This window comes from Mustela erminea, chromosome 5 (genome assembly GCF_009829155.1).
Source record: "Mustela erminea isolate mMusErm1 chromosome 5, mMusErm1.Pri, whole genome shotgun sequence".
NCBI lineage: Eukaryota > Metazoa > Chordata > Mammalia > Carnivora > Mustelidae > Mustela > Mustela erminea.
The window spans coordinates 35189390-35215756 of NC_045618.1; the positions used below are offsets into that span (position 1 = coordinate 35189390).

The 26367-nt window shown below is 49.0% G+C and overlaps 1 protein-coding gene across 2 annotated transcripts in view; it reads left to right on the top strand.

The window, feature by feature from the left end:
• The window catches only part of THSD4 (thrombospondin type 1 domain containing 4), a 571839-nt gene that overhangs the window by 85410 nt on the left and 460062 nt on the right, over positions 1-26367 (top strand). For both annotated transcript variants that reach the window (XM_032342609.1, XM_032342608.1), the window contains one exon: positions 21127-21562. In XM_032342609.1, the coding sequence (XP_032198500.1) occupies positions 21127-21562 (436 nt within the window). The remainder of the gene's footprint in view (positions 1-21126; positions 21563-26367) is intronic.

Sequence of the window (26367 nt, forward strand, 5' to 3'; positions counted from 1 at the left end):
CCACTTCTGTCTGAGGATGACATCGGGTAACCCTCCCTGCTCTGGTTGCTGGAGAGCCTGCTACCGGGCGTCCCTTCCCCATGGGCTTCCTGAGGCTGGCCTACACTAGTCAGTTTTCTTCACCACTGCCCGTGGGAACCAGCTGGGATTTGGGAAGAAGATGCTTGATGGCTTTAATGCCGAGGCTTTTTTAAGATAGGAAACACTCCTCCCTTCCATCAGTGGTCATGGTCAAGTTGAGAACTTCCATCCACTGGAGACAGTTGTAGGAGCCAGGGACCATGGAAGTCATAACCGCGAAAATCACGGCCACTGTTTCCATTGAGTGTGTGACACTTGGCATGTCACAGCCTTCAGGTGTCAGAAAGGTTGTGGAGGGCAGGCTTCCCAGAACTTTCTGGAGAGGTGGAGCTAGTTTCCTGTCAGGAGGTTGTCTGGCTGGAGGGGGCTGCCCTCGCCCAGAAGGCACAGACCCACATCTCAGGAGCAGTTTGTGGCGGGTAGTCAGTTACTGCTTTTTGTTCTGTTTCAAATATTGGTCCTTCAGTCTCAACAAACATATGTTTTTAGGCTCTTAACCAGACCTTCAGGTGACAGGTGGGAACGGGAGCTAGCATAACTGGAAACGCCTGTGTGACAGTGAAGACTTAGGTCTGGAGTGGACAGGCCTGGTTTGTCTGCCCAACCCTGCCTCTGCCCAGATGTATGTCCTGCCACATCCCTGCTTTTGCCCCTCAGGGGGATAGTCACTCACCTGCTTCGGTGGGCTGCTGGGAATTGGGCAATTCATACAGAGTGCTTACGCACAGTGCTGGGCCCCTCATAAGCACTCAGGACAGGTGGCAGGACCCTTCCCCCTGCCAGGCACATCGGCCGGCATTTTATATGCAGCATTCTGTCAGGTCCTCATCACAGTCGTGGGTGGCACACTGGTATTGTTCCCAGTTAGGGATGACAGACTCCAGGGTCAGGGAGAAAATGTCTAGACTGAGGTCACACATAAGGAAAGCAAGACAGTCAGGGTTTAAACCCATCGGGGCTATGAGATGTTCCTTCCAGATTTGCACTTCTAGAAAGGCTTTTTTAAAATTAAAGGTAACATTCATTGATTAAGTGTTATAAACCGATATCTCTCTGAGATAAGGGAAAATGGGATCTTTCTCCAATATTTGCTCTAAGATTTTGAGTATAGTACATATATGTGCATGTGTGCTTGTGTGTGTGTATACTCACATGTATGCTTATGGGCTTTTACACGGGAAACCCAGGGGAAACGCCAACTAGGGATAGTCAGCAGCTGGCCAGGCAAAACCTTAACTTTATAAAGGTATTCGCTTTTAAAGGCTGCCTGTGGATCACAGAGCTTCGTTAGTAGAGCTGACATAGCAAGTACATTTTTTTTTTTCTTTTTGAAGATTTTATTTATTTATTTGAGAGAGAGAGAGAAAGAGCACCAGCAAGGGGAGGGCCAGAGGGAAAGGCAGAAACACACTGTCCACTGAGCAGGGAGCCCGATGCGGGGCTCCATCCCAGGACCCAGAGATCATGACCTGAGCCAAAGGCAGATGCTTAACCCACTGAGCCCCCCAGGCGCCCCTAGCAATTACCTTTTTGTGTTTTGTTTTCGTTTTAATTTGTTCAGCATTCTTTGTGCATTTGCTGTCAACCAGACATTGTGCTAACGCAGAAGGGATGGACAGGTGAAGGAGATGTGGTTTTCAAGGACCTCCGTGTTTACTGAGGAAGTACCCCAGGGATGACCACCGTGGCGGGGTACAATGCATGTTCCACCTGTGGGAAAGCAGAGGGCTGTGGCGTCACAGAGGTGCAGCTCACTCTTGGGGAATCAAGGTAATTTCCATGGCGAAGGGTGATTTCCTTAAAGGATGGGTTTGCGTTTTTCAGGTGGGAAGGAGCTGGGAAGTAGTTTAAAGATGAAGTGTGGCTGTGGTTTGGTGATATAAGGGGAAAGAGAAAGTCTGCTTTGGCCAGTGGGGTGGGGGGAGAAGTCAAGCAAACAGACATTTACAAGGTTAGGACGGAAATGGAAAGAGAGGTCGGGGAGCCAGGGAAGGCTTCAGAGAGGAAGTGATGACTGAGCTGAGCTATGAAGGATTTTAGCAGAGCCCGAGAGTGAGGAGGGCGTTCCCCCAAAAAGCACACTGTGGGGGTGGAGACCTGAAGGCATGCGTGAGCCTGTCACGTTCTAGAAGTCGTAAACAGTCTGATGGGGCTGGAGCACAGGCTGTGCATGAGGGAATGTCCAGGCAAGACTGGGGAAGTCCAGAGGTTCCTTTCCAGGAAGGGACTATCCAGCAGGACTTAAGGGGGTTGCATTAGAATGTCTTTGAGGATAGTTCCTGTTAATACGGAGGACCAGCTCTTTTCCATTTTAAAGCCTGTTGATGTATGTCTCCATCGTACAGTCAGTCTAAATCTCTCCTTCATGCCCTTGTAATTTGCAGAATGGCCATGCCACCCACTTACCCCATCTTCATACGTCACAAGAAGCCAGGGTTTACTGGTCGGGGAGCTAAGACTTGAACTCAATTTTATCCTTGTACAAATTTATCCTTGTACAGTCTGGAAGCCAGAGGCTAAAACGAAGGTGTGAGCAGGACCGTGTTTCTTCTGGGGCCTTCGGGGGAGGATTTGTTTCTGTCCCTTTCCCATTTCTAGAGTCTGCCTGCCTTTCTGGGCTCATGAACCTTTCCCCCCATCGCGCTGCCTCTCATCAACTTCTGGAACTGTCAGCCACCTCTCCTTCTTATAAGGACCCTTGTGATTACATCACAGGGCTCTGCTAATCCAGGATTATCTCCTCATCCTGCGATTCTTAATCACATCGGCAAAGCCCCTTTGCCACGTAAGATAACAGTCTCAGGTTCCTGGGGTTCAGATGTGGGCATCTGGGGGTGGTGGGAGCATGATCCACATACCATAAAGTACTTGCCTTTGGGGGGGTCTTAATTATACCCTTAATATGCCCTGGGATCGTTTCTGTGTTAGTAGGACCCCCGGTCACTGCCCCACATCACGTGTGATAATTTCCATGGGAAACTTAGCAGTACTTTTTCCCAGAAAAAAAGAAGAAAATCCATGCTCTCCCCACCCCTCCCTTAAGTGTCCTCCTTTGGACAGTGACGTTAATAAAATGAAAGGTAATAGATGCCTGAGGCAGCTGGTGTGGAGTAAAGGGCTCTGTCTTCCAAACCCAGAGCCCCGGGTCCAGTTCCCGATCCTCCCCAATGCTTTCATCTCTGGGCAGGTCCCCTGCCTGGGCCTTACTTCACATGTCTGTGAAATGAGGGGGTTCTGTCCCATCCATTAGGGTCTCCCACTCGCTCTTGGCACGTCCCGGAGGCCCAGTTGCTGTTTTATATGTTCCCACCACCGTGCTGCCACGCAGAGTAATGGAGAGAGAAGAAGATGGCGGGAAGACACAGCTCTGAACCACGTTTCCAGACACACTCAGGAATGTGATGGTTTTTCTTCTCTCTGGATGCATCAAGACCACTGCCCTTCAAATCCCTCTGCTGGGACTTCTGTCTCCTGACAGGACTTTTTCTTAAGAGTGCCCTCCATGTGTCCGACCTTCTCTTGGTGGTCTCCCCCTGCAGCTTGGCCTTTTTCTACTGGAAGCATTCACATTTCTTACCTCGGAGGGAGGAGGCTCTGGGCTGGGAGTCATTAGATCCCACTTCCTGTCTCCTCTCCATCATCTGCGAACTGGATGACCTTCGAGAATCATTTCATCTAATCTATAAAATGTGGATAAATATATGTCCTCTGTCTACCGCACGGGCCTGTTGAGAGGGTCGAATGAGGTAACAGGGGTACAAGTGCTTTGAAAAACAAAAGACATGTTTTAAATTATTTAATTCTCACTGACCCGATTGTCTGAATTTCAGAGCCTCATGTCTCCTTCTGTAATTTCTAGAATGCGTGTGCATATGCACGCATGTGTGTTTGTCCTCGTGTGTATGCATGTGCACGTGTGCATGCATGTGAGTGTGTTCTTACGGGGAAGGTCCGTTTCTTTTGGAAATAGGACAGACAGTTTCAGGCCTAGATCACAGGCTCTCCCTACCCTTTCCCGCCTCCCTGGGGAACTGTCCCCGGCTGTGGGTAGGAATCATTTGTTTTTTTTAACTCCTCTTTTCCCCACCTCCTTTCTTGGAGGCAATTTGCATTTCATCATTAATAATGCTGGAGAAATATGTACTTTCTGTCCTGAGGGCCCCTGGAGCCAAGAGGACCCCTTCATGATGCTGGATAGGAAAACTAGCTGTTAATTAAACTTCATAAAACCACGTGCCATCTTCCTGACCTGCAGCTGTTACCTAGGGAGTCTTGTTACATACAACAGGGGCAGAAACCACATGGCAAGGAGAAGGGAAATCTTTGGCCTTGTCTGCTTTTCTCCTTGGAAAACCTCCGCGGTGATCCTGGGCAGTGAGCAGAGCAGGCAGGTACAGCTGTCTGAAATGCACACTCTGCGTTTTTGGTGTTCTTTATTTCCTCCTGCAGGGAAAGTTTTGTTTCTTTACCTTCCGAAGCAGGATTTCCACTTAGTCCCTGAATTGTTTGACAAGAGGTTACCCGTTGATGCTAACCAGATAAACGGTGTTTTAATATGCTTTGTTTTCTAAATCAGAAACCTTGGCCCTTTTCGGTGAGAGAGCTTTGTAGCAGAGCCGGGCCCCACTGGTATGTACGTTTCTGCCTGTAGGTTAGGAAAGATTGGAGCCAGATTTTAAGCTTGAGTTACTCTGATCTCAGACAAGGCTCCAAAGAGCCCTTGTTCATTTCTTGTGGCATTTCATTAAGTGTCAGAAGTATTTCATTAGTTATCAGAACAAAGATCACATTCGCCGTAAGAATGCTGCGTTGAACTTCCTCCAAGTCATTCATAACTCCAGGTTCCAGGAGAAGGATATGATGGGCTATGGAAAAAATCTGACTACAATATGTACGCCCCAGAAAGGGGATCTCAGCTCTGCATCTGGGACCCCTAGGCTTCTCCTTGGATGCATGCCTGGTGGCAGCCTGAGATGCCTTTGCGTGAGGACGGGGCTGGGGGCCACATCCTGGATGCCTGCATTACTGTGGTCTCCCTCCCAGATCGTTCCTGCACATCGCTGATTCGGCCTTTGTGACGATGACTGTTTTATGGCACCTACTGTGTGCCACGCCATTTACACCCGGTTTGGGAGCCTCAGCCAACCCCATTTCACAGTTGAGGACTTTAAGCTGAGGTAGAAACATTCCCGGCATTGTACTCCTGTAAGGGCCAGAGCGGGATCTGAAGGCTGCATTGCCCGACCCCCATGTCCCCAGTCTTCCCACTGTCACTCTGAGTCCAGGAGTGGTGCCAGGTGATTTCGCTGTGTGTGTGAGGGTTTGGGGCACAAGTACTATGGCCTCCCTGCTGGTCCTCGTGGCAAAGGGCTGACTGCTCCTTACAGGCTTCTCAAGCAGGCTTCCCTTGCTTATCCATCCATTGGCCCTTTCCTGGACCTATAGCTCTGGCTATAGGGAGAGTCACACCTGATGTTTCTTGAGGGAGGACTGTCTGTCATGGGCTGAATAAAGGTCCTCATTCCTGGAGCCTGCAAATGACAGCTTGTTTGGAAAAAGGGTCTTTGCGGTTGTAATTACCGTAAGGATCTGGAGATGGGGAGATCATGCTGGCTGATACAGGTGGGTCCTAAGTGCAACCATGAGTCTCCTTATAGGACAGGGGTAGAGGGAGATGTGGTGCCTAGACACACCGAGGAGATGGTGCCGTGAAGACAGACTCGAGGTATTTTCCTTAGAGGTCACCATGTTGGGGCCACCAGCTGAGGAATGTTGCGGCCACAGAAGGTGGAAGTGACAAGGAAACAGGCTGTCCACTAGAACCTCCTGAGGGAGCGCAGCCCTGCCGACTTCCCACTGATGCCGATTTTGAACTTCTGGCCTCCAGAACTATGAGTCTGTGGTCATTTGTTATGGCTATCCTGGGAAACAAGCACATGGTGTATAAGGCTCATAGCTAAATCCCGAAGGGCCCTAGTGAGTAAAGCATCCGTGTTGTCCCTGGTTTGTACGCGTTAAACTCTGTACCTGGAGAGTCAGAGGACGAGCCTTGGGGCCCAGAGCTTGTAGACTACAGAGTAGGGGTTCTAAGGAAAGCCTGCCTCCAAGCCTGTTCCTCTCCACCGTGTTTATCTCCCTTTCTGCCCCAACTCTTTTCTCACGCCAGTGCCCCCTAGGTCAGGCCTGGGCCAAAATTAGGACTTGCCCCAGGTGCTGGGTGGCTCTGTTGGTTGAGTGACTGCTTTTGGCTCAGGTCATGATCTCGGAGTCCCAGGTACAAGTCCCCTGTTAGGCTCTCTGCTAGGTGGGAACTTCGCTTCTCCCTCTGACCCTCATTCTTGTGTTCTCTCTCTCTCTCAAATAAATAAAATCTTAAAAAAAAAAAAAAAATGAAGACTTGCCCCTAGAGCTTTCCTTTCCTTCCTTATGGTTTGACTTCCAGGTGCACAGTGTTGTCTGTGTTCCCTCCCAGATCTCTTTCCCACAGAAACATGTGGTCCCCTTTCCTTTGGGCCATGCGCACCCAGGAGCTGTGAGCCGAGATTTCCTTCTCCCTCCGCGACTGGAACACAGGTCACTGTGGGCTAGTGCTGGAAATGTTTTCTTTCTGGATTTGGAGGGAAGCGGTAATATCTTCCCCGTGTTTTCCAGTAAATTCTCATTCCAGACAGCCCATCCCTGTAATCCTTTGTGGATGGCATTCGGTATTTACAGCTGTTTGAGCCCCTGAAGAGCTTACCATGCACTCATTCGGTCCCATTGGTTAATATTACAATAACATCCGTTCACGCAGACTTAGGCTCAGACATGTTGTTCAGCATCTTGTGGACTCAGTTTCCTTGCGTATAAAATAGGAGTGATGACCCACTCCGTGATTTGCAGTGGTGGTTGAGTGGGGTAACCTGCATACGCCATTCGGCGGGCATTCCGTACATCACTGCTATCTGAATACTGAATGTATATTTAAGTGCACGATGCTGGTATCTTGGGGGATGGAGTAAAACTCTAGAACAAATCCCTCTTTCTTCCAGTTAACTGAGGGAAATAAATAAATATCTTCCCTTTAATGCAAGGAAGAAAGTCATGCCTCATTCTTCACACAAGGTTATTATGCTGGGAATAGTTCCTATTTATGATAAAGAAAAAAATGAAGTGATATATGGTGTGTGGATACATAAAACGTGGTTTAAACATTCAGAGCAGAAGAGACATCCAAAATATGAGAGAAATAGCATTGCGTCGTTCTTGGGACTTTCGAATAAAAGAGGCTCAAGAAATGTTAGTTGCATTATAATCACGAATGCCGTTGTATTAATGAATTCAGCAGGACTTGGGGGTCCTGCTTCAACCTGCTGGAGGTCAGCCTCTGGGGCGGGGGGCCACTGTTTGAGGGTCCCCAGGGGAGAGGGGTTAGGAGCTCACATTTGCTTAGCACCTGCCCAGGCCAGGCACTGTGCCCCACAGGTAATCTCATTGGGTTTCCCCTAAGCCCCTATAGTCCTGGAGGGCAGCTCAGGTTCGGATTACATCCCACACCAGCCATGGGTTTGACTCCCAAGAGGACTCCTCTCAGTTACGCTGGAGAAATGAATGCATTTACTGTTCTCTTCTGCAAAATCAGCTCCATACCACTCAGCCCGCATTTGGCTCTCTGCCTCTGCAGTGACCCTCACGTGTCAAGGTTGGAGGCTCTGTGTCTCTCACCTTCGGGAAGTGCAGCCACCAGGGTAACCACCATTTAGGGAGGGCCACTGAGGGCCACTTATCTTCATTATTCCACTGACTCTGCGTTCCAGCCATGTGACGTGGGTGCTCTGAGCCCATCTTAATGCTGGGATGGGCTGCGGAGTGACTTACCCACGATCACACAGGTGATTAGTGGCTGCTCTGGCTTGTTTTGTGGACTACCGGGGCCTTTGTCCCAGCTGATCTCTTACCTGCCTTGCTTTTCAGGGATGCCCAGCCCAGCAGGGTGGGGCTGCCGTCTCGGTTCTGAATTCTCTAGTGTGAACTTAGCCTCAGCTGGAAATGCTGTCTGTTGGACAACCACGAGTTCATTTCTTGCTTTTATGTGAATCCAGAAAGATTCCCCTTCCTCTAGTCAGATTCTTCTCTCCACTTGGGAGGCACATTAGATTTCAACCCCCAGACGTCCTTGTGCAACCTTCTCAACTATAAGTACTGTCCCTCTAGCCGCTGGACACCATTGCTTTCTGCTGGTCTGAAATTGGTTTGCCGGAACACCCACTCAGTTGTCTTTATTCTGCCTGGTCCCAGCCCTCGCCGAATAAAAGCACCTCAGGATGGATTCTGCGAAGCCAGGATCACTCAGATGCGTAGGGGCACCAGTGAGCCCAATGACGGCTTATTCTTAGGCACACTCGGCTGATTTTTCAAACACTCTAAAGAAAAATAAGCAGCCTGGTGATAATATCCGAAATCAGAATCTAAGTCCTCTGCCAGGATTGCTCTGAAGGCCTGGGTCTGTTCTGAAGACTTCTCCTCTGTTTTATTTTAAGGGGTGTGTGTAGGGTCGGCTGCCTCATGGATCTCACCTCCTGGGAGGCCAGTGGGTGGCCCACCAGGGATAGGGTCTCTTGAAGCTTGGCTTCCTGGTACAAAAAGAGACTTTCAAACTCAGAGCACCTCTACAACCAGCCTTCTGCTTCCTTTGCTAGCTTGCTAGCTTCTTGGCGCCTGGTAGTGTTCTCGAATCCCTTTGTGAAAAGACTTCCTTCCTTTCTTTCTCTCGTTAGCACGAATTCATCACTTACCCCTTTGTCCCATCTCCCTCTTCTTCCCTCCCCCATTTAGAAGCCTTCCAGATCCTTCTTTCCTGAAGACTCAGGGCAAACCTGTCTGCTGACTCTCACGCTGGTCTTTCGGTGCAGGTCTTAAGTACTTTCTGAGACCCAGCAGCAGACCTGGTTGAGCTGGCCGATGTCTGTGGCAGCGTGTGCCGCACAGTAGGCCGCCCGGAAACCTTTTGTTTTCATCATCTTAATTTTTATTTCCTGAAGTGGTCAGAGTTTTGCCTCTTACTTTCTGTAGACACCAGATAATTTATGGCCCGGATCAGCTCTGGCAGGAGCTGCAGTCTTCTGAACTTCTGAGAAGACCTATGAGCTCAACCTAAACCTACTTGCTCGAAGCCTCTTTGAACTTCGCGCGTACTCCCTTTGGCAGGTTGTGTTGTTCATAACAGAACGGGGTGAGTTTCAGGACGCTGGGACTCTCTTTCCAGTTTTCGGCTGCTGACTCCTTTGGGTCCAGCTTGCCTTGGATCACATGGCCTCTTGGTGAACACAAGCTTCTCCCGTCCAGCTGCTGCTCCCTTGCGTTCTTCCTCCCTTCCTCGGCATCCAGGCTCTTGGGGCCTTCTCCATGGTGGCCAATGTTACCTGACTTTCAATTTCACCTGCTCCCTTTGCTTCCCACCAGATGTGTAGGGGCTTGCTTTCTTGTTTCCTGGAACTCAGAGCCTTTTCATCTCCACTAATTGATCCAGAAAGGTAGGCCTTACTGGCGCACTGTTTAGAATGGCGAGCAATAAAGCTGTGGTCTCTCGCATGTGTTATCTCAGCAAACATTCACGGAGTGTCTGGGGGCAGAGCTGCTGCTGGTCTCGGGGAGAATGCACACAGGGTAAGCAACTGGGTAAGCCTCACCCTGGAGAACCAGAAGACCCAGGAGGGAGCCAGGGCCCTTGCCTCATATGTTACCGAGACGCAGGGTTCATGCTATGGCACGGGGGGTGTGCAAGGGGGCCCCCGAGAGCACTCCCAGTCTGGGGTGGCTCAGGGGGAGCATGTGAGCGCTGATATTTATGTTGAGCTTGGAAGGCTGCTCTAGGGCAGAAGTAGGTAGCACAGAAGTGCAGGCAGGGGCCTTGGAGGCCTGAGAGCTCAGTGTGTTTGGGACATGCTGAGTGATCTGTTATGCCTGGAAAGTGTAGGCTTGGGAGGAGGCAAGGGGAGGGAGCTGAAGACCGGAGTTCAGTCTGGTAAGACAGAAGGAGACCAGACGATGAAGAACGGAACAGGGCATCAAACTGGTTGTGCCTTCAAGCCACCTAGGTATGAAATTTGTTTTCTAGGCAGGGATGAGCCATGATGATTTTACGAAATTGAGGGTGGTGACCAGGGCCGTGTTAAGAAAGACAAAGCCAGTAGAGAGAAGTCGAAAGTACATGAGCTTGCTCCTCCTGACTTGGGTACCCGATGGGTGGAGATGGTGTCAGGCAGTCTGGGAGTGGACACTGGGGTGTCTGTCATCACCGAAAGTACTAGACTGGGACATCATCGTTATGGCTGTTCTTTACATAGACTTGTGTTGCCCGAGACTCCGCTTGGGCATGAGGCTGGTGCTGGTCTTCACTGATCTAAAACCTTTCTGGGAGTCTATTTCCTGATATTGACAGTGACATTTTAGAGGAACATTTAGTCCCATGATGATTTCTGCCCCCTCAGTCTTTGGGGCTCACAGCCTGTTCATAAATGGGTATTTTTATCCAGTCAAAATGTCTGTGTAATTAAGTATTAAAGTTCCTGACTTGGTTTCCCTTTGTGATGTTGTTCGTACAGCAGATGCAGCCTCGAGAGGCTGGGGGGAGGTTTCTGTATTTGCTCCTTAGGACCCTCCCACTCCCAAACACAGTTACGTTCTAAAAAATTCAGTGGAAAAACAGGTTAGCATTTTCGTTTTTATGTCGCTTTCATGTATTGAAAGCCTGTGCAAAAGGCATGGAAAAGCCATTTTTTGTTTTTATTTTAATCCCAGTGTAGATAACATACAGCGCCATGTTAGTTTTAGGCATACAGTGTAGTGATTGAACACTTGCATACGACACCCTCATCGCGACAAGTGCCCTCCTTCAACCCCATCGCCTGTGTCACCCATCCCTCCCCCCAGCCTCCCCTCTGGTGACCACTGGTTTGTTCTCTAGAGTTCAGAGTCTGTTTCTTGATTTGTGTTTCTGTCTCTCTCTCTCTCTTTTATTTTCACTTGCTTGCTTGTTTTGTTTCTTAAATTCTGGATATGAGTGAAATCATACGGTATTTGTCTTTCTCTGAACTATTTCACTTAGCATAATGCTTTCTAGCTTTATCCGTATTGTTGTAAATGACAACAATTTTTTTTTTAAAAAAATATTTTATTTATTTATTTGAGAGAACAAGCACGCATGAGTTGGGGTTAGGGCAGAGGGAGAGGGAGAAGGAGACTCTCTGCTCAGTGGGGAACCTGACATGGGGATCCCAGGACCCCAAGATCATGACCTGCAATTAAAGTCAGTTGCTTAACCATCTGAGCCACCCAGATGCCCCTAGATCCCATTCTTTTTATGGCTGAGTAATATTCCATTGTGTGTATATACCACATCTTCTTTATCTATTCATCAATTGATGGGCACTTAGGTTGGTTCCATATCTTGGCTATTATAGATAACATTCCAATGAACATAGGGGTGCACATATCCCAAATTAGTATTTTTTTATCCTGTGTGTAAATACCCAGTAGCACAATTGCTGATCCAAGGATAGCTCTATTTTCAATTTTTGAGGAACCTCCATACTGTTTTCCAGAGTGGTTGCACCAGCCTGCATTCCCACCAACAGTGTAGGAGGGTTCCCCTTTCTTTGCATCCTCGCCAACACTTGTTGTTTCCTGTCTTGTTAATTTTAGCCATTCTGACCAGTGTGAATTGGTATCTCGTTGTAGTTTTGATTTTTATTTCCCTGTTGATGAGTGATGCAGAGCATCTTCTCATGTGTCTGTTCGCCATCTGGATGTCTTCTTTGGAGAAATGTCTGCTCATATCTTCTGCCCATTTTTAAGTTGGATTATTTGTTTTTTAGGTGTTGAGTTTTATAAGTTCTTTATGCATCTGGGATACTACAGAAAAGACATTTTTTATGGTAGTACAAAGGATAAGAAATGACAAATCAGTCTGTCTTGACTCCTTCCTCTTAAGCGATTCCCTATTTTTGCACCCTTCAGAAATATATCCTATTTATATGCATTTTTATATACAATGTATTTTTTTTCTCTTTTCTGTTTCTTTCTTCCTTTTTTCACACAAGCAGCAACATGGACATCCAATGTTCAGTGTCTTTGGTGTTTAGTTCTTTTTTACTTACTTGTGTTTTGGAGGTTACTCTGTCGCAGTATATATGCATCTGGCTATTCTTTTAAGCAGGTCCCCCAGTGTCTCTACATACCATCATTTAACTCGCTCCTTATTCCCCCATCTAAGGACATGTGGGTTGTGTTTCACATTTATAATTTATTTTTAAGATTTTATTGACTTATTGGCAGAGAGAGAGAGAGAGAGAGCACACACAAGTGGTGGGAGGAAGAGAGAAAGAGAAGCAAACTCCCTGCTGAGTAGGGAGTCTAACTGAGGCTCTGTCCTAGCCGATCCCAACTCGAGATCATGATCTGAGCCAAAGGTAGAGGCTTAACCAACTGAGCCACCCAGGCGCCCCTATGTATTTTATTTTATTTTATTGTTTTGGAGAGAGAGAGAGAGAGAGAGAGAGAGAGCGAGAGCACGCATGCGCATACACCCCCCCCCCACACACACACACATGAGTGGGAGGAGGGGCAGAGGGAGAGAGCGAATCCCAAACAGTCTCCATGGCCCGTGTGGACTGACAGGGGACTTGATCTCACGACCCATGGATCGTGACCTGAGCTGAAACCAGGAGTTGGACGCTCAACTGACTGAGCCACCCAGGTGCCCCTTCGTGTACTTTTATAAGCATGTGGAAAGATAACTCCTGCATATGATTCCTACTGCCCAGCATCTTTTAAATTGTTTATAAAAACCTCTTAAAAGATGCATTTGGTCATCCAGTGGATTTTGGAGAAAATATTTCACTGGATGGTAATTGCAAATGACATCTCCCTCTCTCCCAGCATAAGGGGCCAACTAGAAATGCTTTGTTTTCTTACTGAGAGGAGGAGGGGAGAAGGAGGTGCATATCTGGGGGGCTTATGTGGAGGCAGCACCCCCCATTTGTAACCAGGAATCTGTGATACTTAGTTTTGTATGTCCTTGGGCCTGTCTCAGGTGTGGAGACGGGCAAGCCAAATGGGCCCCATAACGTTGGCTTGCTTAGAATTTCATTTTGATATAAAACAGTGGCAAATGTGACTATGGCATTAAGGATTCCTTAAAATCATGTGGAGGTGACTCACTAGATGTAGTAGGAATCCGTAGGAGCTCGGACTTTTCTCAGCAGCATCTGGCACAGGGACTCCCTGGCACCCCTGCTTCTGCCCGGCATCTCTAGTCGTCAGCAACCTCCCATCTTCCCTGTGGAAGAACTGATCGCTGCTTCCCTAGCTATTCAACTTTGGTACTCAGCTACAGAGGAATGCAGCTTCTCTGAATGCCACGACAGCCAGAGCCCCCAGGATCAAGCAGGGCAAGGAGCCCTCCCTCTGGAGCAGGGAGAGCTGGCCTCACTGGCAGCCTCCTTCATGGAGGTCTGGCTTCCCCATGGTGCCCGGGCTCAGACTCCTGGGGCTCCTCGCAGGCCCGTCCCAGGGGCCACTCCTCTGTTGGACGCGGCAGCCCATGTGTGGTTCATGTTAGCACAGCTGAGACAGCCGGGGCCCCTCACAGAGACTTGTCTGAGCTCTAAGGCCAAACAAAAGGGAAATAAACATGGAAAGTCTAAGAAATGCAAACAGCTCGGCTTCTGGACGGCAGGCTGCTCTCTCTGCCCATTCCACTCGGTGCTCAGCAAAGAGGCGGGAAGCCATCCAATGGCCACAGGCAGCTTCCAGCCAGTCTCGTTCGGTGGCTCTCCAGCTCTCACAGACATGCATGGAGGCGCCCCGACCCCTTAATTCTTTCCTCCTTTTGAGAATAAAGGGGGAGTCCCAGCCCCGCCAGTTCCCTCTTTGCATTCCGAGAACCTGTTAGTTCTCTAGGGCTTGATACCAGGAATGACCCCTCTCAGTGGATGAGACCTTTATCCTTACATAGAGGGAGGTGGCCTTATCCTCCGTGCCACACCAGTTTAGCCGTGTTTTCATAAAATATAATATTTCATAAGGCAAAAGTGAAACAAATGCATGAATGGGAAGAGAGGATTTTCCTCCCTTTGGCCATCGTGGTTTGAACCATTCATTCCTTCGGTGTTTCAGTTCTCCAACAGTCGCTCAACATCTCCTGTGTCACCGAGCCAAGTGCTCTGGATAGAAGACAAATTAGAGGTATCCCTGCGCTGAAGGAGCCTGCAGCCTGGTAAACTGAGGCAGCTTGAACAAATCCTATGTAACTAAACAGTCCCATGGGGTCCAAGGGGAGGACGAAAGAGAAGGGCGTGGCTTTTATGCAGTGAAGGGGGCCCCGAAGCGGGAAGAGGTCGTCAGTCCAGGACGTGGAGGGGGAGAAGGCAGCCTCGAGAGGAAGTAGCACGAGCAGCGCCTGAGAAATGAGTACACGGAGTGTGGTGTGGGTGGTCCGGGTGGTGCCCGGGGCCGTGACACGAGAGGGGGCAGGAGCCAGGCCGTGTAGGCTGGGTAGCAGAGCCGAGGAGGGTGGACTGGAAACAGAGATGTGGGGAGAGTGGAAGAGCCAGCCAACTCTGGGGGATGGTGGGGTACGTGGGGGGTGAAACAGGGCAGTGGTTTCCACCGTGTGGTCCCCAGACCACCAGCATCAGCGTTGCCTGGCAGCGGGTTAGAAATGCAGATTCTCCGATCCCGCCCCACATCTCCTTTGCAGATGGGCTCAGCGGCCCGTCTTCACAAGCCCTCCTGGTGATCCTGACCCTTCCTCAAGTCTGAGAATTGCTGACATGGAGACTATAGGGAGAACTAGAAGGAGAACAGTCTCGGAGGGGGAAAGATGATGAATTTGGGCTTGAAGGTGTGGAATCTGAGATGTGTCTCGGGATGAATAGGCCAAGTGTGGTCCCAAGACCCATGGCTTCGGCATCACCCGGGAGCTTGTTACAAATGCAGAATCCGAGGTCCACCCAGACCTCCTGAATCAGAAGCTGGATCTTGGGGCACCTGGGTGGCTCAGTGGGTTAAGGCCTCTGCCTTCAGCTCAGGTCATGATCCCAGGGACTTGGGATCAAGCCCCACATCGGGCTGTCTGCTCAGCAGGGACTCTGCTTCCCCCTCTCTCTCCGCCTGCCTCTCTGCCTACTTGTGATCTCTGTTTGTCAAATAAATAAATAAAATCTTAAAAAAAAAAAAAAAGAAGCTGGATCTTGACAAGATGTCCAGGTGAGAAGCAGACTCTCTGTAGTCTAGAGGTCAGCCGGGTCTGTGGGGTTAGCACTCAGGAGAAGGTTCTGGGCAGGCTGGAGAAGTGTGGATGTTGTCAATTACGGGGGATGGTTGTAATGACATAGTTCCCAGGCGCATGCGCAGGGTTGAGAAGAAGACTAGATGGGGCGTCTGTCCTCACACTGGCCAGGACTAATGTCACAAAGCTGCACAACATCACACATAATGAGGCCCTGGCTGGCAGCCAGCCTGTTGGAAGGAAAACATTTTATGTGCTTGTTACCCTTTCCAGAATGCTATTTGCAGCCACTATCTCAAGAAACAACAATTTCGCAGACACCCACAGTAGGTCACTGGAAGGACTGGGGCCGGAACCTGGCGTCAGAGCCCTTGCTGTCAGGTTCTTGTCCTTGGGCCGTCCTGTGGGGGAGGGAGGCTCTGCCTCTACTTCTGTTATCAGGGTCTGCAGTGTGAACAGAGAAGACATTACACGGGGTGCTCAGTAGAAGTTCATAGAATCTGCTCTGTGAAGGTTTGTCGATGGTCTTGGAAACAGATGATGGAAAACAAAATGAGAGAAGCTGCTTTCAGAATCAAAAAGTGCATCCCGATTGGTAACCTCAATTTGATCTTTAAAACATCATTGTAAGTAGATAAGACAGGAATTATACATGGTCTAATATTTTACAAAGTAACAGCTTTATTGAGATATGATTAATATGCTATAAAAGTGACCATTTAAAGTGTAATTTAGTGGGGCGCCTGGGTGGCTCCCTCAGTTAAGCATGACTCTTGATTTTGCCTCAGGTCATGATCTCAGGGTCCTGGGATCGAGCCCTTTGTCGGGCTCCCAGCTCAGCAGGGAGTCTGTTTCTCCGTCTCCCTCTGTGCCTCCCCCTGCTCTAGTGCTCTCTCTCTTTAAAACAGATAAATCTTTAAAAAAAATAAATAAAGTGCTTAATTCGGTGGTTTTTATTATATTCACAGGCTGTGCAACCGTCTCCACTGTCTAATTACAGAACATTTCCATCACCCCAAAAAGAAACCCTATACTCATCAGCTGTCACTCCCTATTTTTCCCTCCCCCAAGCCCCTGGCAAGGGCTAATCTTTCTTTTTAAATTATTATTATTTTTTTAATTTAAATTCTGGTTAGTTGATACACAGTTCAGTATTGGTTTCAGGATGATTGGTGGTTCATCACTGGCACACAACACCCAGGGCTCATCACAGCAAGTGTCCTCTTTAACGCCCACCACCCACCTAGCCCATTCCCCGCCCACCTCTCTGCATCAACGCTGTTTGTTCTCTGTTAAGAGTCTCTCATGGTTTCTCTCCCTCTTTCTTTTTTTCTCTCCCCTCTCCCATATGTTCATCCATTTTGTTTCTTAAATTCCCTGAGTGAGAGCAAATGATATTTGTCTTTCTCTGACATATTTTGCTTAGCATAACACTCTCTAGCTCCATCCACAACGTTGCAAATGGCATGACCTCATTCCTTTTTTTTTTTTTTTTAAGATTTTATTTATTTATTTGACAGACAGAGATCACAAGTAGGCAGAGAGGCAGGCAGGGCGTGGGAGAAGGCAGGCTTCCTGCTGAGCAGAGAGCCTGATGTGGGGCTCGATCCCAGGACCCTGGGATCATGACCTGAGACGAAGGCAGAGGCTTTAACCCACTGAACCACCCAGGTGCCCCTACAACTTTATTTTTTAAAGCAAATACTTGTATCCTGCATGCTCTGTGGTAGCATTATTTAACTCGTCTGCTTTTACTATTTTTTCTTTACAACAATCTGTAAGGAAGGTGCTGTCCTCATCTTTGTTTGTAAATGCAGAGAGGGCAGGACTGGGCCTAGAGGGGGGCCCTTGGGCACAACATTTAAGGAGACAGCACTCTGAGATGCTACCAGCACCCCCACGGCTCCTCAGTGCTATATCCTGTGTGCCTCCCTGGCCTCATCATAGCCTTGGCCCCATGGGAAGAAACGGAAGCATCAAAAGATGGAGTAACTTGCCAAAAGCTGCTTAAGTTAGCTAGTGGCAGACCTGGGATTCCAACCCAGGAACCTGGCTTCAGGGCTCATGTCACTAACCTCTATGCTGTGCTCATACCTAGGCCCTTAATATCCAAACTGGGCTTTTTTCTGTTTCTTTCTCAAGACCTACATTTCCAAAATTTGCCAAGTGAGGATTGCAAAGTAAAGTCACAGAGATGGGTTATGGAGAGACCAAACAGAGCCAACTGAGCCCACAGCTTTCCAGGTACCCACTGCATGTCCCCCGGAAGGGTTAACTGGCCACACAGTTTCCCTTGGCCACATCTGTGCTTGTTACTCCAGCGCTGCATAAATCTGCCTAGCTCGCAGCGGCCACCCTGCACGCGTCCAGATGGACTCTGTCCTGGCGGGGAAGGGGCCATCCTGAACTGCCACGATGAGGAGCTCTGCCCGCTGTAAGGAAGACACATGCTGTCTTGGCCAAGCGGGAGAGGTCTGTCCCTCACTGCAACATCCCGACTCACAGGTGCAGAAATTCCATCCATCACAGTCACACCCCAACTGGCTGCTCCTTCTTTTTTTTTTTACATTTTTATCTGACTGCATCCATCAGATGTACTATACATACAAGTACAAGAGGCAGATGTCTTCTCCGAGAGGTGCAAGAGTTGTTCTTTCATGAATGGCCTCTAACAATAGTGAAACCAGCAATTTTCACATATGCATGCATGTCCATATATATGTACTTCATAAAAAAGCAAAGTGTCATCTCTTCGTCCCTTAACTTAATGGTAAAAATAGAGGCCACCAGGCATTGGTGGGGCACCAGAAGGTCCTGAAGGCACTTGAAAAGGATTGCTGGGAGTGGGATAGAGTCCTGGTGTGGGATTTGATCCTGTAGGGGCAGGATACGGTGCTGGTGGTCCCCAGGTTCCTGGTGGAACAGGTGGCACTGCCCCTGGTGCGTGGGGACAGGGTGCGGGATATGGCCCTGGAGATGGATATGCCATATTAGGGGTAGGGTATAGCCCTTCCATTCCAGGTTCCCAAGGTCCAGAAGATATGGGTCCCCAGGGACCTAAAGGACAGCAGCTGGATCTGTGGGTGTGCTACATGGTCTTGGAAGCTCTGGAAAGGGCATACTTGGTGTAGGATATGGCCCCGCAGGGCCAGGTGGGCTGCTCATTCTTGTTAGCCCGCTCATCCCAGGTAACTGCTCGTTCGTTTCTGAAACATCGTGTCTCCAGGGGTGCTGCTGTTCATGGGGGTTTTGCATGGTTCTCCAGTTTAAGCTGAGGCTCCTGGAAGGCAACTTGAGTGCAAAAATGTCCATCAGCACATGCATTTGTCAGCTGCTCCGTGAGACAGGCAGAATTGGAAAGAGGCTTGTTCAGGTCATTAGTAGGTTCTCCCTCTGCTGCCTCTGTTCCCCAAGAGCAGGATCGAGTCAGTCCCGGTTCAGGAGCTCTCGGTAGGTGAGCTGTAGTGGTGCATCCTGGCCTGGGCCAGCAGATTTCTCTTATGCCAGAAGAAAAGCTTATAGCTGTTGTTGTCTATTAAACATGATCATTCTTGGGGCACCTGGGTGTCGCAGTTGGTTAAGGGGGTCTGACCCTTGGTTTCAGCGCAGGTCATGATCTTAGGGTCATGAGATGGAGCCCCTCCCCGGGAGTCTGCTTGAGTTGCTCTCTCCCCGCCACCTCTACCCCGTCCCCTCTACTCTTGCACTCTAGCTTTCTCAAATCAATCAATAAATCCTTTAAAAAAAAGAAAAAGATCACTTTTATGGTTGGGTTCTCACCCTTTGGTTTAGAATTTCAGTTCCTTAAAAGCTGGGGGCTTGCTGGAAATGCAGAGCTTCAGGCCCCACCCCAGACCAACTGAGTCAGGGTCTGCCTCTAACAAGATGCCTAGCTTATTGCTGAGCACATCCAAGTTTGAGAAGCGCTGCTGCACATGTCCTCATTTCTCTCTTACCTTCAGCGAGCAACTCCGCCCTGTGCTTAGCTGGAGGCTGGAATTCTTGGTAGGTTTTCAGATCTTAAAAGGAAAAGACACACGCACACACGTACAGAAATTCTTTCCCTCGCCTTTACATGATGTCATTCATTTTACCTGGCCTGCCACAAGAAAGAAAAAGGCAGATTACATCCAAGTTATATATATTTTTAAGACTAACTTCTTAATTGCATCTCTTAAAGCAGCACGCTGGATCCCCCCTCATTAACAGAGTCCCAAGTGTTGCCAAGATTAATTGAGAAGTGCTTCAAGGCAAAATAAACACTGTAGCATAGTTTAATTCAAAACTGTATCAGCTAAGAATGAAGGTGCAATTAGTGATAAAGATGTTAATAATTAGTTGTGGTCTGTTAAATTTTATATTCAGTGGTTACATAGGGTGAAGAAAGAATTTCCTCATGAGGACAGAAATTAATGTTTCACCTTGATTGCTGTTTTAATGTGCTTATTTTAATGGGGCCATCCTGTAGAAAACCCTGGGGCACATTTCCAATTTTACATAAATGTAGAATTAATTATTATGGAAGCATATAATTTTAGAGCTGGAATGACCTTCGTGGTCATTAGATCCAGCTCAGACATTTTCCAAAGAAGTAAGAAACGGTTTCTTCAGGTCCTTCCACAGTATTGGAACCTTGCTCGCCAACTCGGACCAGTGATGGTGAAACCCTTCTCACAATCCCTGCAGAGAGAAATGCTTCCTCTAGCCTCAGAATTCCCACATTACCATGTGTAGCTGCTCTCAAGGCCCTTAACTCCCCTTGCGTTATGTCCTGGCTGCTTTTTGTTGTAAGGCTGGAGACTTGGGAACCGTATCTGAGTCACTTTTATGTTCTTGACCATTCCTAGCTCTGGGTTTTGTAAACAGTAGTCGCCTGATAAATTGACATGCAGTGTGGTGTGCTACAGCTGTTCTGTCCCATTCACCAGAGCTCACCGCATCCTCATGATGGTGGCTTGAGATCGGCCGTGGCAGAAACGATTATATCTGGGATGTAGATAAATGCCACAAACCAGGGCTTTCTCCCAGTCATTAAACATTCACCAGCACAGAAGAGTTTATGTGATTTTTCTAAGGCCTCACAAGACAACAGGTCTTGACAAAATGTAAAGATGATGCCAACACGAAGATGCCGGTTCCCCCACCGTTCGGCTTGGGTTGCCTCAGGAGTGATGGAGAGCCAACCGTTCGACCTCCTCTGGTTTCTTCGGGGATTAAGTATGACCCAGTGCAAGTCAGGCCTCAGGGCTGCATTCGGGTGTGGTCGCTTAGCTAAATTCCACTTACCTGGAAAAGCTATTTGGGCATGAATGGTAATGGAAACCGGCCTGAAGTCTCAGGCACTGTTGAGTGAGAAAAAAAACCCCACAGATTATTTCCAGAGAAAACAAATGAACAGGAAGTTACTGTGGCCGAAATTACAATTACATCCTTATACTCCTCAAAAAACCTCCGTGGCTCCCAACAGCTTGCCAGCAGGCCCGAGGGCCCGCCGTCAGTCACATGCGGACCACAGCGTACCGTTCCAACCTCGTTTTCCACCACTCATGTCGCCCACCTTCATTCGACTTTCCAGCCTCCGTGGAGCCCCTCTGCGCCGGCTTCCATGATGTCCCCTTCTCCTGGGAGGCCCGCCCTCCACCTCCCTGGTCTGCCACAGGCTCTCTCCCAGAGTTTCCATCCCTACCCAGTCCCCTCCGTCGTGACCACAGCGTCGGGGTTAACGGGGAACACCCTGTGACTCCCTTCATCTCTGTTTGTGTGTCTTTCTTCAGGAGCAGGACCCGTGGCCCCATCGGCCCTGGCAAGTACGGCTACGGTAAGGCCCCGTACATCCTGCCGCTGCAGACGGACTCTGCACACTCGCCGCAGAGGCTTCGGAGGCAGAGGCCTTCCAGGTCGCAGGGGGCATCGGGTCCCAGCCACGGCTACAGCCCGCCGGCCCACCGGGCTCCCCAGCACGGGCCTCTGTACCAGAGTGACGGGGGCCCCCGTTCTGGACTGCAGACCTCGGAGGCCTCCGTCTACCAGCTGCCGTTGACCCATGACCCAGGCTTCCCCGCAGCTTCCAGTCTCTTCCACGGGCTGGAAAGCAGCAGCAGCCATGACCCGGGGGTCCCCAGGGCAGCGCAGAGCTCCTCACAGCCCGCCCGGTCTGCAGCCATCTCCTGCATCGGGGCCTACCGACAGTACAAGCTGTGTAACACCAACGTGAGTACACACCGCCGCTCTGGGCCAGGCCCACTTCTGTCCCGCTTTCCACTTTGCCATCACGTGGAAGACAGCGAGGGCCCGGTCCTTTAGGCCCTGTTGATGCAGCCCTGCATGTTCTCTCCCTCTCTCCTCTCTCCATGAGTTCTCCACGGACACTTCCCCTTTTCATAAGGTTGTGACTGACTTCTTGACAGTCGCTGTTGCTGCATATCACACAACCCCCCATCCTCAGGGACTTCCTGTCAACAATATTGATTTGTGCACAGGTCAGTGGGGCAAGTGCAGTCTGGTTACTTTATGGCCGAAGGTGGTGGTGCCCAAGACGTGGGAGTTGGGGGAGGTTTGACCAGCATCCGTAGGTTCCAGTCAGTGTCTTACCATTCCAGGTGTGAGGACTTTGAGTGTTGTATGATGAAAAAGTCCGAGACTGAGTAACTTGTTGAAGATTCCATAGCAGATCAGTAGCAAAGCAAATTATAAATGGGAAGTACATAAGATGACCAAAAGTGTTTTTTCAAAAAAATATGTCAGTTTAAAGAGTATATCTCAAGGAGAAAGGAATATGAGAATGTTCAAAGGTTAAATTTCCAAGTTGCTACATTTTTCATTAATAATTTAATCTGCTTTAATATTCTGTTACTGGGCAACAGGACAGCTGTTACATATTAGGTTCAATTTCCTCATTAAAAATATATTTCCTGCTATAGAGTCCATAGAAATGACTTAATTTGTGATTTTAATAATTCCTCTGAATGCCTGGCTTTTTAGCCTGTTCTTCCACTGACAGACTTCAGAATTATTAATTTTTGTAAAGCAGTAATTTTTCTAAAGCCATTACAAACCAGTCAACCATTAAGTCTTAATTAAGCATCACCGCTTGTCTTATAACTGCCCAAGGTGCCATGGAAGGTGAAAGAGAAGTCGTACTATCTGTCTTGTAGAATCCTTAGGAGGATCAAATGAGGTGATGTTAAGACAGGGCTTTATAAATCAGAAAGAAATACTTGTGTCCGTAATCATACATTGTTCTTGTTCTTGAAATCTTTACTACCCTCTTAAGGATCCTTAAGATTCAGGGGCATATGGAGGGCTCATTCACTAAGCATCTGACTCTTGATTTCAGCTTGGGTTGTGATCTTAGGGTCATGATCTCAGGGTTGAGGGCTCAAGCCCCGTGACTTCGAGATGGGCTCCACACTGGACCTGGAGTCTGCTTAGGATTTTCTCTCTTTCTCTCTTAAAACTTTTTAAAATCAAAATCTTTAAAAAAGTAAATGAGATGAATTCATCTCAAATGCAGAACGCCTCCTCCCATTGACCACTATGTTTCTTAATTTTCAAAACCACATAAATCATAAAGCAAAAGAAAAAGAGAGAGGGCATTTGGCACGCGTGTGATGTCTACTTAGTAGTTCTGTCACTTCACCTCCATTTTTCAAGGACGCGCATTTTGCTAGGCCTGTGCTGCCGAGAGCAGAGCCACCTCTCTCCATGTAGACATCGTGGCTTCTCTGGGTGCTGGAATAACTCCACTACTAAGGACATTGACTTGCAAATAACCTCAGAAAATTCTTGTGAATTTATGATATCTGGCAATAGTAACACCTTCAACCCAGGACAGAGATGTGAATGTTGACAAAGGGTTATGTAGCTTCAGTTCCCTTTTCTTGTGTGTAACATTTCACACAGTGTCCTCCCCAGTGCCCCCCATCATCCCGAGTCTCATCCTACCGACCCTTATGGAGAGATGCTATTCCTTAGAGGTCCCATGACTGCCTGTCTTCTTTTTATAAGCCCAAGGCTTCTTGGCTCTTGGGCCATCCCCTGTCCCTCATTAAAATTCCCTGTGTTAAGGTCCTTAAGACCTCTCCTAGGTTTGATGATTTACTGGGAGGACTCATAGCTATGATTTATTACAGTGAAAAGGCACAGAGCAAGATCAGCAAAGAGAAAGGTGCATGGGGCAAAGTCTAGAGGAAACCAGGCACATATTTCCTGTCTTCTCCTAGTGGAGTCGCACAGGATGTGCTTGTTCCCCCAGCCCGGAGTTGTGACAATGGGCGTGAAGTGTCATCTACGAGGGAAGCTCGTTTGAGACTCGGTGCCCAAGGTTTTTATTGGGGGCTGGCCACATAGGTGCCCTCTGCCTGCCACATACCAAAATTCCAGACTCCTAGGAGGAAAGCAGGTGTTGAGCATAAACTATATTGCTAAAGCAAATGGTTGGGGCATAGTGAGTCACTCTTATTCCCTCAGGGAATGATGGAAACCCTTCTGAAATCCAAGTTCCCAGATGCCAGCCAAGGACCAATCTTGCAAGCAGGCCTTTCTGAAGAGAGCTGTTTCGTCCTGCCGTGTGGGGTCTTCCTTGCACACCTCCTGTGTGGATCCATGTGCTCTGGCACCTTAGCGTGGGTGACCTTATGTGGACATGTATGTTACCCACCCCGCCCCCCCACCAGTGGGCAGCAGGACGAGGGAGCATGAATCTCCAAACTGTGTTAGTCTTCCTACTCCAGAACGAAAGAGATGAAGGGAATATAGGTTATCACTTAGATCCTCTCCAAAGATTAAAAAGGAATATGTGCCTTTAGAGATCTCTCCAGTTCCCATCTGGGAGAAGAGAAAGAAGGGAAGGTGGGCCAGGATGGCTTGGAAACGTCCCATGATTTCAGAACTTCACCCCTTAAACTGAGTGCCCAGTAGATCCCCCCAAATTCTCGACTGCCCCCACAGTAGAGGTCTCAGTTGTGTTATATACTGTAATGCATAGAAGGGGTGGCATGAATTAGGGGAAATAGTTTGGCAGGCTTCCAGATCCGGGAACAGTATCTCGTCACTGCTCACAGTCCTTCCTTCAAGACCCTTGTGGTCCTGGGGCAGAGAGGTGTCCAGGACAAGCAGCCTGGACATCACTGCCCTTGGCGCTGGAGCACTTGGGGAGGGGGAGGAACTCTGGGAGCAGAGCAGGAAGCCACGCTGGGTTGGGGAAGACTGCGCTGAAGAGGGAACAGTTGAGCTCGGCTCCTGAGGATGGTGAGAAGAGACAAAAGGGCATTTGGGGGCAAAAGAAACAGCTTAGTCAAGGGCAGGGAGGTAGGGTTGTGCCAGAGCCTTAAGATACCGTGACACCTACCAGGTCGCAGGGTCCCTCCTTTTCTCCCCTCTGGCCTCCTATCCACTTTAAATAACCACAGTTTTAGTGGGCATCTTGTTCTGTAACATCTCAAAACCTGGAGATTTCACATGGGCCTTGCTTGACTTCCATACATGAGATGGATGCATGAGAAACTTTGAGAAACACAGGGCAGAGTCAGAAGCGAGCTCATTAACTGATGTAATTGGAGGTTAGGCCTCAGGGCGTCTGAAATAGTGGGCTTGGGAGCCGGCTGTGCCAGCCCGGAGCCCCAGCTTCCTTGGGCGAGGCGCTTCCCATCTGGGACGCGGAGGAATACCACCTGTCCCGCAGTGTGGACTGGGAACACGGGAAGCTGACAACGCAGGAAAATAACGGCGTTCAGGCCTGGAGAAGTCAGCAAGGCTTGCCTGCCTCTCTGGAGCCTGGACCGGAGCTGAGTCTTGCCATGGCATTTTCTAGAGTGCTCAGTCACGGAACTGTGGTGGAGGTGGTCAGACTTGCTCAGATCCCCCTTCGGTCCCGTGGATCAGCTGGGGTTCAGAACCCTTTCCCTTCGCCGGGCAATAAAACACGACTGCTGGGGCACCTGGGGGGCTCAGTCGGTTAAGGGTCTGTCTTCAGCTCGGGTCTCGATCCAGGGTCCTGGGATGGAGTCCCAGCTTCGCACTTACTGCTCCTTGGGGAGCCTGCTCCCCCCCTCCCTCTACCATTCCCTCTGCCTGTGTGTGCTCTCTCTCTCTCTGTCAAATAAATAAAGAAAATCTAAAAAAAAAAAAAAAAAAACCAAAGCAAAACATGATTGCTGAGAGCCCCAACATGTCAAGTGTAATGTAGCTTCCGCGCAGTCACTGTTGGGTCAGGTGTAAAGTGATGGAAAGTGAAACTACAGATAAGTTCCTGCCAGTAAATGCTTAACGCCCTCAAATGTGCATGTTTCATGTGAAGCTCTACCTTGTGATGCCATCTGGGAATTTTAAGCATCTGGTGTGTTTTCAGGATTGTTTGACTCCTAAGATAACCTCTATGAAATACTAGAAAATAAATAATAAATGCAGTCCCGATGATCTCTGCCTGTAGACTTTAAAGATAAGGAAGGTTTTTTTTTTTTTTTTCCTTGCTTACTTTTTATGTGCGGAAGTTAAGGTGACAAGCCCCAGTACAACTAGAGACTCTTAGGGTCTTTTGGAGCAGACCCCAATCTTTGACATCTACTGGTACAACACGCCAGGTCACTCGTATGGGTTCTTGGAGTCCATAAACACAGCGTTGACATCAGTGGAGGGGTCAGGTGTTAGGCTGTAGGTCAGGGACACTGAGATGAGAACACACTCTGGCCCTCAGTGGCTCCCAGTCCAGCAGGAGAGGCTCAAAAAAGGTCATGACAAGCAAGCCTAGGACACAGGCACCACCGGCCTTGCTGGGAGGCACTTTGCAGTCCCCCGGCTGTGGAAATGAGCCTGGCTGGGCCTCCTGGAGAAGTGCAGGGGGGTTTCCCAGGGAGGGGGAGTGACAGGGGCTCCCAGAGGGGCTGAGGAGCAAGAAGGGCGCTCTCAGGAGCCCTCTCGGTGGATCCAGATGTTTTTCCTATGAGCGGAGACTTCCCCGGCAAGTACGCGGGGAGGTCTCTGTGGTTTTTCCCCAGCCCTGCACTTTCTTAGCTGTG